At 37.5% G+C, this 15,560-nt stretch overlaps 1 protein-coding gene across 1 annotated transcript in view; it reads right to left on the bottom strand.

The window, feature by feature from the left end:
• STXBP6 (syntaxin binding protein 6) overlaps positions 1-15,560 on the bottom strand; it is a 115,703-nt gene that overhangs the window by 60,934 nt on the left and 39,209 nt on the right. Inside the window, exon 2 of the mRNA XM_027709241.1 lies at positions 15,137-15,322. Within this exon, the coding sequence (XP_027565042.1) occupies positions 15,137-15,290 (154 nt within the window). The 5' untranslated portion in view covers positions 15,291-15,322. The remainder of the gene's footprint in view (positions 1-15,136; positions 15,323-15,560) is intronic.

Here is a 15,560-nt window from a genome sequence, read left to right on the forward strand (position 1 = left end):
ACCAAAACATCCAACTGGACTGCAGATAAAGTGTGCAGGGAGAATAAGAAATAGGAATTATGCACTCCAAGAGATTCCTCCTGAGCCTGGAATGAAGCCAATTGATAGGATATCAAATTTTCACAGAAATGGCATAGCGGAAGCCTGGGTTTACAACTGCAGCAGGATTCTAGAAACAAAAGGAAAGGGAATAAGAAAAACAAAGCAAAACAAAAATATGGTCCAAAAGAGCAGATGAGGTATTGAGAATTAAAGAGCTTGACTGCAAGATGGAAAAGCCAGACAAGTGAACTCCTTAAAGAGAACAAGAAGATAAAAGGGAATGGAATAATCACATGAGGTTAACAGACAATCAGCAACATTACCAGTCTGCTTTAGGAACTGAAGAAGTTGGTATAAGTAATGGTTGACAAAGGAGGAATAGTGTTAGGTTTTATTTGTTTCAAAAAAAGAGTAGATTCTTGCATAGAGCTGGAGAGCTGGAAATTGAGTTAAGCAGAAATAGCGGCAAGTGGACAATGGCTTGTTACTAGTGAATATTCACATTCAGGAAGGAAGTGCGCAAAATTAAAACAAGAATTAACTTTAAGTGAAGCAACTACGTTTAGTGACTGAAATTTCTCCAAGCAGCAATACCAATGTATGAATAATACAATTAATTAACTATAAAGAAAAAGTAAAATTTTAAAAATAGAAGTAATAAACAGAAACCTTGCCAAAGTAAAACTTCCACAAATCAGAAGATTAAAAGAAGCTGTCCACAACAGATTTGCTTTAAAATAGGAGTTACTTACAGAAAGAGGGAATTTCAAACATCTTTTTCCATCCTTTAAAGACATTTTAGATATTCAAAAATGGGAAAGCCACCATGACACCAAGCTGATTCCCCAAAATCATGCAGGTGTTGTTTAAAGAGAGAAAAGAGCAAATGGAAAAAATGAATGTTTGAACAGGTCCATAGTGAAGCAGAGAGGTGAGAACAGTCTTTGTGAAATCCTTTAAAAAAGTGACCAAGACTGAGCTGAAACAGCATGAAAACCTGGTTATTAATAAACACAAAAGAAAAAGCAGAGCTGTAGAAAGTCACAAATACAAGTAATTCTTAGGAGATTTTCTCCACATCACTAAATTTTGAGTCCAGAGCAGTAGTATACCTCTGCTCATTCAAGTCTTTGAGATTGTGCTAGCTATCTAAATGAATGGTTAAAACTATTCTTGACAACATTTCTACTGTAGAGGTTACTGCTCTGAATCCTTCCAGCAGACTGCCTGAAGGACACCAGTGCCGCAGTAGACACTATATTTTTTTAATAGATTATTTAACAAGTAAAGGTTGGACTAGATGATCTGTCAAAGCCCCTTCCACGCTGGGTTGTTCTGTCATTCTCTGATTAGTGTAACACAGGGACTGAAACATGACTAAACAAAGGAGCATTTTTGTCATATTTAAAAGGTTGTTAGAGCCTTTAATTAAATGTTATTTCTCATCATGTGGATCACAAACCTTCACAGCCATGAGAAGCTAGTGATTAAGCGCTTTAGTCCTCATAGTACCTCAGTATAGACTGAAAGTCCTGTCTTGCAAAATAGCAACATCATGCTTCAATACATCACTGGAGTCAAGAGAAGTATGTAGTTCTACCAGCTTGTGTAGCTGCAGGCGTTGATTCTTTCCACTCTGCTCTTCCCCTCCTGACCCTTCTCCCTGACCAGGACAAAAGCTATTTGACCTGAGCACAAAAATGTTTTATTAGGCTATATCAGGTTCTAGTTAGAACATAAACAAACCTCACCTTTGGTTAAAAATAATACAAACTCAGATCAATCACAGAACACTTCCCTGGGTGTGTTCAAGAAACAACTGGACGTTACATTTAGTGCTATGGTTTAGCTGACAAGGATCTTAGAGGTTTTTTCCAACCTAAATGATTATGTGATTCAATACTTCAAGGTAACACATCCAAAGGCAAGCTTGCTTACTTTTTTTTTTAATCTCTGGGGGCTAGGAGGAAACAGGCGATGAGAGGAAAACATAGTTTTAAATTTAAAACTACCAAAAAAATCCCCTAAAAAAAAAAGAATTTATTTGGGAGTCCAAACGAATAAAACATTAATACTCCATGGCTTTATCAGTCAATACATACAGTGGTTTTCAGTTTAGAATCTTTCCAATGCCACTGAACAAACCCTCACTGTTTCCAGTTCCCAACAAATTTTAAAGGATCTCTCCAAGTCTGTTCCAATTTTACATTCCCCATAGTTAAGGACAATTTTTGTTCTTTTGCTTCCCAAATACCTTTCATTACAGACTGAACACTGGGCAAACAACCAGCACTCCTTCAGACGGTACAGCTGAAGGATGGTTTGCGTATATTGGTATGCTAAACTTATGTGGGCTAAACCTAAGAAAACTATTCTTAAAAGAAACCATGATATGTGAGTACAAAACAAAAGCAGAAAAAAATCATTCCAGAACTTTTAGAAGAGTTCTCTATCTAGCTGTTTTTCCTTTTTAAGTAAATTCAACAAATTTCAGCTGCCTAAAATCTTCTCAGTATTTTAGAGAACTTTAGATATTCCCAGATACTTGAACAGTCAAGTTTTCTTTAGGAATCTGTCATTAATGCGAGTGCACAAATATAACAACTGGAGGTAGAAAGCTTTTGTTTATTTCAGTTTCCAATTTTCACCTCACTCAGAAAAAGCATACTTTGTGTAAATGCTTTAAATACGTTTTGTAAACACTTCTCTTGCTACAAGTAAGAGGATATTCTTTTAACAGTTCTGTTCTCTTCCAAGTCATTGATCGAGTCACAGAAATTCACTCTTGCCATTACTACTGTGTTCCACAGAGTGACACAAGACAGAGATTTAGGAAAACTAACACAGTAGGGGCTGATATATTTATCCATGAAAAGCGTTTACTAGTTATTTCATGCAGCAAGAAGTTTATGTTGGAGCTTCCCTTCCAGCTGAGCCTGTCCTCTGTGGACACGTCTAAGGAGACAATATGAAACGAGAACTAGATGCTTAATTTTCCAATAACTGTTTAAATTAGGGGCTAAAACTACCTAAGGAATTTCACTGCCTGAAGAATATGTTCCACGGTTTATAAAGTTATCTCAGACCCAGCCCCTAAATATTTCACCCAAATGAAGTTTTCCTTAAAACACTAATGTTGGAGAATTTGTGTGGTTTTAACTTGGTCATTCCCTGAGGCTACTGAAAGTTACTGTGTGCTGCTGAGCTCTAATGAACAGAAGAGCAGCTGACAGGGTGTGTCAGACTTTCTCTATGAAGTTGTTCCAACTAAACAGTTACTAGAGATTGTTTTAACTTGGACAAACGTGTAGGCTCCTCCCTGATACAAGGCCAACAAAACTTTGCATAGTTTATATTCTCTCAGCCTCCCCACCCTTCATATGTTGTTTTTTCCTTCTTGTTAGGATATGCATTATCAGAGCACAAAACCAAAGTTACGTAAAAATCTCAACACAAACAGACTGGAGGAAAAACAATGCCTGCTGTAAATGCAGAGCAATTGTTTGCTGAAGCACATATACACGAGACCATGAGTTTGTTTTTATCGCTACAGTCTGAAATGTTCAGATATTATAGCAGTGAAGGAAGATTGGACAGAATTAGTTCATTAATTAATTCCCTCCCTACTGTGTTTTATAGGTGTGTCTTGCTACTTAATTGGTGTCTGAGCCCCTTGGGCAGCAGTTTGGATAAACTGGGGGATACAGGCAAAACACACTAGAAAAATCAAGCATCAGTTCTGATATGTTCTTTTCCTATTTAATTTTCTTTAAAAGGATTGAAGTCCAAATCAGAAAATATTTAGAGATCAGGACTGTATTATTCATCTTTTTGTCAAGGCAACAATAAAACCTACGTAATGATACACAAGTCTGATGTAGTATTCTAATCGGTTTAGCAATTCCTTTGTTAAGTACTTCTTATGTGCTGCTGTGCACAGGAAATTATTTGATAGTACAGTCTTTAATGGTCAGATGTATGGTGAAAACTTACAGGATTTGACTCACACAGCTTGGAGTACTATAAAAGGATAAGATTTTAATCTGATGTTTACCTACTAAAAGAGTCCGTAATACAGTAAGCACTGTTCAGAGATGAAGAGAACTTCTGATTTTCTTCACAAGATGATATTACTTCTAAGAGCAGATCTAAACAGCAATTGACAGAAACACTTTCTGAAATACTATGGCAAGGGAACAATCCAGAAGTCTTCTGCCCAGTATGATTCAAGTTCAACAATCCATACTGCAGTGAGTCAGGGTAGTTCCAGCACCATGAAAACTAAGAAAGCTGTTCAAAATGAATCCTACCTCAGAGCAAAACACACTGGTTTTAACTGTTATGGTACTACAAGAATAGCTTCTGCCAAAGTTAGCAATTAGGGGATACTCACACAGGTCTTGCATGGTTGCTATACTTCAAATTGAAGGAAGAGCTATCATGCAAATTTGTTATGTACAGCCCTACTTCTAGCTCTGTGATGTTATCACAAACAAGATAGCAACAAACCCTGCCAAAAGCCTCACTTGGACAAAGAATGAACAAACTGTTTCCAAAGACACCATGACATTCAAATACTTCAACCTGGCATTAAACTTGACGCAAGCATCTGCCATGTTCTGTGCAAAATGTGGCACTGAAATACACTGTACTCACTGACGTAAGGTACTGCCAGCTCTTGAGGAATACAAACCTACTGAGCACAAGTAATTACAAATTGAGAAAGCTCTCCAGAGCCCCCATCCTCTTCCATACATGGAGGGTGGAGAGGGAGTCTTCAACATAACTACTTTGTGTAAGCCTTCACAGTAATTTTTGCATAATTCCATGTAAAAAGGCTACAGAGTCCAACAAATAATAACCTCATCAAGCTTCCTTTATGATGAATGGGGCAACAAACAGCTCCCAATGTACAGCTTTGCAATCAACTTGTTCACACATAAAAACCTACTGCATCAAAACAGGCTTTGTATTTATAAATATTAAACCTATTCCTTTTAACTACTGCAAATTTACATCTGACTAAATAAACAGATCTGATACCTCACTTTTCCCATCAAGTTTTCTATGGTTTTGTTTTGCTCACATTTTTTCCTTTCTAATTTTTCCAAGACGATCTTATTTGAGATTTTGGAACTTTTTCCAAGGAGTTCATATGCGCTTGAAGTGGAGGGAAAAGCAATTCCAAAAGATCAAGTCTGAATAAAACCAAAGGTAACATTAATAGCAAAAGTTTTTTGGATTGACACATCATTTTAAAAAAACTGAAAGTGATCCCAAAGTCACAGAATCATTTAGGTTGGAAAAAATATGAGATCATTGAGTCCAACCTTTGACTAAACACTTGTCAACTAGACCATAGCAGTGAGTGTCACGTCCAGTTGTTTGTCGAACACCCCCAGGGATGGTGACTCCACCACCTCCCTGGGCAGCCCATTCCAACGTTTAACAACCCCTTCTGTGAAGAAATTTCTCCTGATGTCCAGCCTGAAGCTCCCCTGGCACAGCTATGTCCTCGTGTCCTGTCACTAGTCGCCTGGGAAAAGAGGTCAACATCCACCTTGTTACAACCTCCTTTCAGGTAGTTGTAGAGAGCGATAATATCACTCCTGAGCCTCCTCCTCTCCAGGCTAAACAACCCCAGCTCCCTCAGCTGCTCCTCACAGGACTTACTCTCTAGACTCTTCACCAACTTTGTTGCCCTTTTCTGGATACATTCCAGCACCTCCATGTCTTTCTTGTAGTGAGGGGCCCAGAACTAGAAGCAGGACTTACAGTGTGGCCTCACCAGTGCTGAGTACAGGGGGATAATCACTTCCCTGGTCCTGCTGGCCACACTATTGCTGATACAAGCCAGGATGCTATTGGCTTTTTTGGTGACCCGGGCACACTGCTGGTTCATGTTTAGCCAGGTGTCAATCAGCACCTCCAGATCCTTTCCTGCTGGGCAACTTTCCAGCCACTCTTCCTCCAGTCTGTAGCAGGGCACGGGGTTGTTGTGACCCAAGTGCAGAACCCAGCACTTGGCCTGGCTGAACCTCATATCACTGGTCTCAGCCAGTTGATCCAGCCTGTCCAGGTCCCTCTGCAGAGCCTTCCTATCCTCCAGCAAATCTGTATTACTGCCCAGCTTAGTGTTGCCCGTGAACTTACTGAGGGTGAACTTGATCCCCTCATTCAGAACATAAATAAAGATATTACTCAGGACTGGATCCAACACTGAGCCCCAGGGAACACAACTGATGCACAATAAACTATTAAGCTTTATCAATCTGCTACAATTTTATTCTAAAGAAAAAAAAAGAGCTGAACAACAGACACATAACTGCACACCTTCAGCTTGCAATTCAGATACTATTTCATGCATGTAAATTCGATCAAGTATTGTATTGGGAGGATGCACAGGAGCACACATACATTCTTTCTCCACCTTAAGAAGAAGGAAAAAAGAACAAACAAAAACCAAACACGCTAATCTTAGACTAAAGGCTTTCAAATGTGTAATTCTGCAGCTTTGCTGTAGCAAGATGCCCTCCTAAACAAGATTCTTGTGAAAAAGGACTGGTTACATTAAGTTGGACAACTCAGTCAGGAGGAATTAGACCATCGAGACATATTAAGGGTATTATTCTGGATACGATCAATAAATGCAGCCTACCCTCCAATCTAGTTCATCACTTTCCCTATTCTACTTCAATAAATACAGAAAGATCAATAATGAAGAACAGCAGTTTAATCTGGCTTCCACCCAAAAGGCACCAGTTTTGTTTTTCAAAGACCCTTAACATGACTTCAGATTTTTAAATTCCTCCTTTAAAATGGAATTTGGCAATTATTATCATTAAGAGCAAGTGATATTTGGCCCTTTAAAACTCCTTGTGGGAACCATAGAGTTAAAATATCAGAAATACCTAACAAAGACAAAGCATGTGCTGACAAAGAAAGGAAAAGAGGCAAGGTTAAGAAGTGTATTCAGTATCACAACCATTTATTAGACATAGATGAAGGCAATTATATTTTGAAACTTCAATATGAGCACTGCACACTAAACGAGCATCCTAGCAAATTCACTGAGCTGTGATGCACCAGAGAGGCTGGTGAGATAAGCATTACCTTTGTCTGTGCTGCCAGTCTTCCAAGTTGCCACATGGGATATGTCTGAGCCCAACCAGTTACATTCAGCATTACTGGACACAATGGCTTCCACAGTATCTAGAGCTCTGGGGGGAGCAGTTAAGAATAGATGGAAGCTATATATGTATATGTACATTTAATATATATTTATTTAGACACACGGAGTACTCTACATTAATGTAACCATGTTATGCAACAATTCAAAAAACATCAGTGCTCTCCTTTATCCAACTTACAGACAGTTTAGAACAGTGAATATAGGTCATTGAGCACACAGTAAGAGGAGCTACATTTGCCCTACAGATACCCTAATGATTAAATCTTCACCTTAAAGAAGACATGACCAAGATGAGACAGTGAAGAAAGAGAAGCTTGTTTGGCTTCCCCCCCCCTTCTGAAAAAAAAAAATTGAATTTTCACCACAAAACAATACAAAACTTGTTATTGTTGTTTAAAACAAAACGCAAAACCCCAGCTAACCCAGAGCAACACACATGCATGAGGCTCATGTTAGAGAAGATAAGGTCTGAAACGTCTTTTATTTTTTATTTCTTGTAGAACAAAAAACCTCAAGGTTGTAACAGGCCTTAGTTCACTCCACAGAAAGGCTGATGATAATATTATACCTCTGCATACATAAACTTCTATTTTTTATTTTTAAAATAGCTTCTTAAAATTTAAATAACTTTAAAAATGTTACCAAAAGCTTTTAATAAATTTTTAGGTAGCTATTTCAAAAGGGAACGTGAAGGCAGAGGAAGCATCAGAGGACTCCTCCAAGCTCCTGTGATGGTTAATCAAGGTTCAAAGAAACCCTGGTAAAGACAAGGTAGGGTGCTCAAGAGACCTGTCTGTTTCAGTCCTAATGCTTTTAGAAAGGATTTTAACTCCACTCAGGCTGACTTCCAAAGCAATGCTAATAAGGAGAAAATTATACCCACCCATGAAAGGTCATAATCATTCTTGCGTATGCCTAAAACATACCCAGTGGTAAAGAAAAAAGAGTAATCTGCCCCATACACAACCCCAAGAAGGCATTATCTCATTAAGAAGTAGAACAGACAAGCACTGGAATGATCAAATAATTTTTTTTCTAAATTAATGGAGCAAAGGCAAGGAGAAAGTGGAATGAGGCTATTCCACCATCCAAACAATTAAAAGTTTCAAGGCAAAAAGCATACCAGATGAGTAAAACTGATTTTTTAAGACTGCACCATGGGTAGGACAGAGTACTCAAATGTCTGTTATGAGCTTCAGTTATCAATTAAGTTTTATACAGACAGCACACATACAGAAAATTGTTTTCCAGCTTTTTAAATTGAAAAATACCAAGAAATAAAAATGGACATGTGGAAACAAGACACAGCATATATGAAATAGCATATGAAGGCCAACAACACTTGTGTATATTTACTTACTTATTGGTGGTAAAACAATTACTGTATGAAGACTGAATAAAAATAAAAGAATTTAGTGTGATTACAATTTACACAGGTATACGATGACACACAATTTAGGATATCAAAAGGTACCTAGAAGTAGAATGGGGGAAAAAATAATTGTAGCTTATTCATAAGAAAATAGTAACATTATTGATGTTTTTCCCCTCTGTGTTGAAGTCACTCTAAAAAAAATTAACCTATGTAATACTGTATTTAAAAAAAAATAAAAATATATATAAACACAAGTAAACTCAAGTGATCTCTCAGAGCATCTTGTTATCCTAAAGGCAAAACCAGTCACCTTAAATGTCATTCCTGGCACACTCCCATAGCTTCTTCCCAAATGGTAAACTATATAACTTCTTATAGCTAGCTATTGCAATGACTTGGTATTCTTATTATTAGAAAAAAAAGGTTCTCCTCCTAGCATCTTCATCCTGTACTTCAATTTTTACAACTGTAATCCTAGTCATAATGGCTTCACAGGAATAAAAGTCAACTGAAACTGTTTGTGTCTCTCAGGTCCACAGATTCTAGAGCACACATTTGCACGAGACCAGCTGCATAAGCAATGATAAAAAGCTTCAGTGAGCACTTGCAAGGCAGTCAGGGCCATCAGTCCATGGAAGTCCAGCAATAAACACACAGAAGTTGCCATTAGACTGGAACCACAGAATGTTACACCAGTTTAACTCCACCCATACTACCAAACTGTATGACTTTGACTGAGTCAACATGAATACAAAATTTGCACAGTATCTGTGTAAGTTTTATCCCTGAATAACTTGAAGCAAAAGCAGACAATGACTCTGCATAATGAGAAGGTTTTAAGGATCACTAGCCAACTGAAGAAAGACTCCAACATATCTTTACTTTTCCATTAATAAAGCTAATAAAGAAGGAATAGTATATTTATTTTCTACATTTTCTGCACTGTAGAGTCCTCTCCATTGAATTCTGGAATAGTTGCTCCACTGGACATCAAGAAGTTTTATCAGGTATTTTCAGCTACAATGCTAAAGTGTTAGGCAGAGAATTGGTGATGGCAGCCACACTTTTTATACCAACGATTAACGTTCAAGGAATTCATCCAAGATATAGGAATACTTAACATCTGTCTTCTGAGGGACAGAATATGAGTCTTTATGTTAAAGCCAACATCTGTAACAGGCAGCCCTTTTGTTAAGTACAGGTACCAGAACTTATTTTCCCTGACTGAACACCCCAATCTAGGCCTAGATGTTAAGCTTGCGGTGCCAGGGAAAGCAGCACAACTGGCCTGCAGCTGCCTTCAAGCGGCTGATCGGGTTGCAGAAGACTAGACCACCATTCAGTATGTGTGTTCTTCAAGGCTGATCAAATCTCTCATGTCAATCATGTCCTATTTTGGATAAATAATTAAATATTCAATGAAGAATCTGACATCTAAGTGGGTCAGACTGAAAGCGAGTATCATGAACATTGAAGTATCATCTTCACTCCCTAATACAACATTTAAACAGAGGGAAAATACCACCGTCACCCCTTATCCCCACCCCAAAAAATACTGAGTAATACATCAATATACCCTATGGGCAGACAAATACAGCATTCTCCAGGAAAGTAGGTGGAAAATGAAATTTACTTTGGTTTCTCATGTCCTGAAAAGGAAACATGAGAATCCTCTGTACTATAAGCTCCTGAAAATTGGATGTTTTCTTCAAGAACAAAATACAGAAAACAAATTGGGAGATTGTCACCTCATTATAGTAGCAAAACTCAAAGAGAAAATAAGAACATACTAGGAGAAAACTGAATTCCTTTGATATCAAGTTCCTTCTCACTACTTTCCAATTTTCAGTTCAGCCACCATGCTGAAAACTCAATTGCACTTAACCTGTCCTTGAACTCACCATGAAATTATGGCCAATTTCTGGCAGCCACATCAAGTGACCTTAAAAGGAGCAAGAAGTATAGGTCATTCCTGGGTAACATTCTATTCCATGAACAGCCAGTATAGGAGGAACAATAAATTCATAATTGGAAAAACAACTTCATGGCACCATGGACTACAGCCAAAAAAAATCAACAGTACAAAAGCTCATGTTGGAAGTGTGAGTGGTGTGGTTAGATATCAGCTGTAAGTGCACAAATGAGGATATTCACAGAACTATTTAAGCTCATAAACCAAGTCTCTGTCTCTCCGCAGAAACAGAAGTAAAAAAAAAATAATCAAACCAAACCCCAAAAGCTTATTGTAGTAAATGCAAACAGCTTTTTAAGTTATTGACTATCTTTTGAACAAATCTGTGATATAGTCAATAAAGTTAACTTTTAAAGAAGGTAAAGCCCCCAACACACTCTCCCCCTGCATGTGCATCTTATTTTTGTGTATTATTTCTTATGATTTCTTTGCATTTCCTTTTGGCTTTTCTGCCACCATTCTTGACAGATTGTACTTCTGCATAAAAGCCATTCAAAAAAAAACTGAACTGACAATATGCTAATTTAATTAGGAGGTAGCAAAGAAACAACACTATTAAAGTCATAATAGTGGGGAAAAGAGGGGAAAAGTTTCACTTCCATCTTTAAAGAACTTTAGCTTTACACTCTAATCCCGAGCATTTCAGCAGAAGGACTAGAAAGATTGGTGCAATCTAGCTTAGAGTTCTATGACACACAAGAATTCAGGTTCTAAAGGAACCATCTGGTTCACTCAGTTCACTGCAACTGCAACAGATATTTAATCCTGAAAGGTCAATGCCACATCCATATATACAAACTGGAACACTTCCAATGCACTACAATATTAAAAACCTTTTTAAATAATAGAAGTTACTTAAAAAATGTAATCCTAGGGTGTCAAAGGAAATAACACACAGAACTGTGCACAAGCAAGTAGGCCAATGGCCTATATTTCTGAAGTGACCTTATAAGTATTTTATACTTAACTCAGAATTCTAAATAAGGCTAAGAACTATTTTAAACAATTATGTTTCAATTATATAAGACAATGGTGACAAAATTAAAACTTAGATCTGATCCAATAACTATCACTAGGTCTGCTAGTGTGGAGGAGGTGATAAATATCCACTTTCAGCTTCGAATTTCTTGTCTTTTCTCTGTGTTAAGTCTTCTGCATTTAAAAAAAAAAAATATCCTAGTTTTCATTTTCTCTGTTCCGCCTACAGCCACCCCACCTCTGTTTCCCATCTGTCTACTCATTTCTTGCTGTTCTTCAACTAAATAACTCCACAAAGATCTGTCTTGGCTCTGTTTGCCAGTTTAACTTGGCCAGCCCCACCACAACAGCAGGCTAGAAGGCTGCAGGTAACCCAGCTGCTTGGTTTCCACCAGTCTGTCAAGCAGGCTTGCTACAGTTTTGTTAACTTTATGTGTCTCCAGTTTCAGATTACAGGCTTTAGGTATACCACTTTGGAGTATTAATGAATATTTCTTTGAAACCAATTCAGTATTTAATAACCTAAAAAAAATGCAGTACATACTTCAAATACCAATTTTAAGGAAGAATCTGCCTTATTCTTCCATCTTGCTCTGTTCAGTATTTGATACTTTTAATGCTTCACTATTCCATTTCTGAGGTTTATGGGCTGCTTAGCATCTCTACCCATGCTTACAAAAATGCAAATAAACAATAATTATGATAGAATGTATGTTTTCAACAGTGAAAGGAAAACATTGAACCCTAATCATAACAATTCATGCAATTTTTCAGTTACAAACCGAGCAATAAGTAAAAGTAGCTATCACAATGACTGATGTTTTATTTTTTGTACACGGCTTGAATGAAACTACAACTAGACAAGATATTTTATATTCCCAAATATTTATATCCCTTAAGGAGCCAGTTTCTACGTGTATCCTTTCAACTGAGAAATTCAGTTCTAAAGAGTAAATTATCAAACTTCTTTTAGCAAAGGCCAAATTGAATTAGTCCAAGGAAACTATGAACACACAGATATTCCAGTCACTGTGTTTACCTAATACATGGCAAACCTGGGAAAAATGGGGCAAGAGTCAAAGGCTGAAAAAGGTGTTTCCATGAAAGATGGCATTCAAGTATGTGTTTCTTGAAATGTAAACACAAATCCGGAGCCAGCCACCATTGTGTCTGCTTCATTGTACTGACTTGCATCAAAAAAGGAAGGTCATCAAACATATTCTGTTATCCCAAGATAGACTGCCTGGGGCACAACTAAACTGTCATGCCCACATTAACTTACCCTAACTGAAGGGAACCTTTTTCTTCATTTGTAACATACCTGCTTGCTTCACAGCCATCAGGAATAGCAAAAAATCAGTTTATCCTTGTCCCAATTTCTTTTAAACACAGTGGCAGAAACCATTTCTCCCTAACGTTTGGTTTTGTGCCTTTGATGATTCCCAATTGCACTTGAATTGCATCATCTTTCTAATCAGACTCTTTGGACTTCTAATACTGACATCAAACACAAATACAGTCAGGCAGTCCTCTCCCTATCACTTCATTGCCTACTGAAATTACCAATCATACTGTACTTTTCATAATATAATCTATAAACATACATAAAAAACCTGGTCTCAGATCCATGAAAAACCCCACTAACAGTGAGCCACGTGTGACGGTTCTTGCAATACCACTATGAAGCTTTTCAGTGCCTGCCACACAGCAATTTTATTTAGATCTTGAAAGCTTCTCCTTATCATTAGTGACAAACTCTGCTCAAGTCAGGACATGCTATCCTGTTGCAGAAAAACAGTAGATGAATTCAAGATCATTCACTGTCTTAAAATCCATGATGGCTACCACACATCAATATGGGGTGCTGGAGCTGAAGGAGGGCTAAGTTCTCCAGAATGGCAAATTAAAAAATAAAATAAAATAAAAGCACACACACACACCACCTATTGAATAGAATTAGTCTAGAGAAAATTATAAGCACAGATTGCATCTCTAACCTTCAATCATGAACAAGGGTATCAAACACCTGTGTATTCCAAAACTTACTGTACAAATCTAGAACATGATTTACAGGAAGACGACTTAGAAAAAAGATTGGACTGACATTTGAAAAATTAGTTTTCCAAAGGAAGAAGAATTGAGTTTTGCTTCAAAAGGTTAGTGATTTGAACATGTCTTTAAAAGATGGGAGACCTAGATTCAGTTTTCTCTACAACTTGAGAGGATTGAAACCTGCAATCCCTTACATCCAACAGAGTACGCCAACTCCAAGTCTAGGGAACAGCCTAGGTGAATCAATTTTTAAACCCTTCCTTGAAGCTCTGTATATGGGAAGAATGGCTGAGGTCACTTGGTTTGTTCAGCCTAAAAAATAGGACACTGAGGGGAGACTTCAGCTGCGGTCCACAGCTTCCTCATGAGGAGAAGCAGAGGGTCATGCACTGATCTCTTCTCTCTCATGACCACTGATAGGATCTGTGGGAATGGCATGAAACTGTGTTAGGGAAGGTTTAAGTTGGATATCAGGAGAAGGTTTTTTACTCAGAAGGTGTTAAAGCCCTGGAACAGGCAGCCCAGGGGAACTAGTCACAGAACTAAGCCTGCCGGAGTTCAAGAGGCATTAGGAAATGCTTTCAGACGGTGCCATTTTTGGGGTTACCCTGTGCAGGGCCAGGGGTTGGATTCAATGATCCCTGTGACTCCTTTCCAGCTCAGGATATTCTATGATGCTGTGATCCTATAATGACAAGCAGAACACTCAGCTGAAAATGAGAAGTCTTCTGTTTTGTGTCCCTGACCTCAATATGTATGTACATATTCTCTGCAGCTTGTATTTTAACATAAACATTTGCATATATGCAGAGAAATAACATCTCATTCAATAACATTCAATAAATGTACATTTTGTGGGCACTGTGTGATGTCTTAGTAGTAGAGTCACTGGGGTTTACTTCCTATGCTTTGAAAGTTTAAAAAAAGTAAAATTTTAAAGAGTCCATGAATCACTATCCTTCATTTAGTCCAAAAATAATTGCAGTCTTCTGAGATTCATAGAGCATTTCTTCCTCCGACCACTAGTTGTACTTCCAGCAAGATGCACACACTCAAAGGGAGCAACTGATATGCCTAAAAACCTAACTGACTAAATCACCATAGAATACCAAAGGTATTCACACACGCTCAGTTGTCAGACATTGAAATATGGCATAAAAAAATTACATTGTATGCCATTTTAATATCCTGAAAAGTTCATCCTTCTAAGAAATATCTTAATTTCAATACAGAAAGACTGTTACCAAATACTCTATTTGTTCATACTCTGCAGCTATGCTGTGAGAGAACACAGCATAGTTTTTTAAAAACAATGAAATCACCCGTTCAATTTATTACACTGTATAAATATTAATAGCCTTCAGCATGTGGTTCTGCAAGATGAAAGGTATAAGTGCTATAATTCTCTGATTACATTATTTTAAGATTTGAATCTCCCAGTTCTTTATAGCTACAGATGACATCTAATCAGTTAATCTAAGATAAGCCTAAACAGATCACTAGATGTCCAAGTCATTAATCTTACCTGACAGGCAGATGTATGTTAAATATTCACCCTGACCCCCAGTAGCTAGGAAAGGAATCTTTTTTTTTGTTCTTCTTTTCACTTGAACAGCTCCCAGCATCCTTTCATCATGAGGGGCAAAAATTTCTTTGCTGATTGCAGATTTGGCATTCATTGTAGATCACAGGTATAGCCAACTGCTGCTCTCTAAAATAAAATCATAAATATAAAATAATATTAGAAACTCTGAAGTATGTGAAAGTCCAGTTAATTTACATGGGCATTAAAAGCCCTGAGCTTCAAATAAAGGTTTTAATGATTCAAAGAATTTAGAAGATAATTTCATAATCTTAGAGGCAGAATTTTCAAAGTATTCAAGCATCTTCACTGAAGTTGCTCTCCACATTTAAGTCTACTTAAAATAGCTAGGCTTATCTGGGGCAGA

Source organism: Neopelma chrysocephalum, unplaced genomic scaffold (genome assembly GCF_003984885.1).
Source record: "Neopelma chrysocephalum unplaced genomic scaffold, ASM398488v2 Primary Assembly neopelma1_24, whole genome shotgun sequence".
Classification (NCBI taxonomy): Eukaryota; Metazoa; Chordata; class Aves; order Passeriformes; family Pipridae; genus Neopelma; species Neopelma chrysocephalum.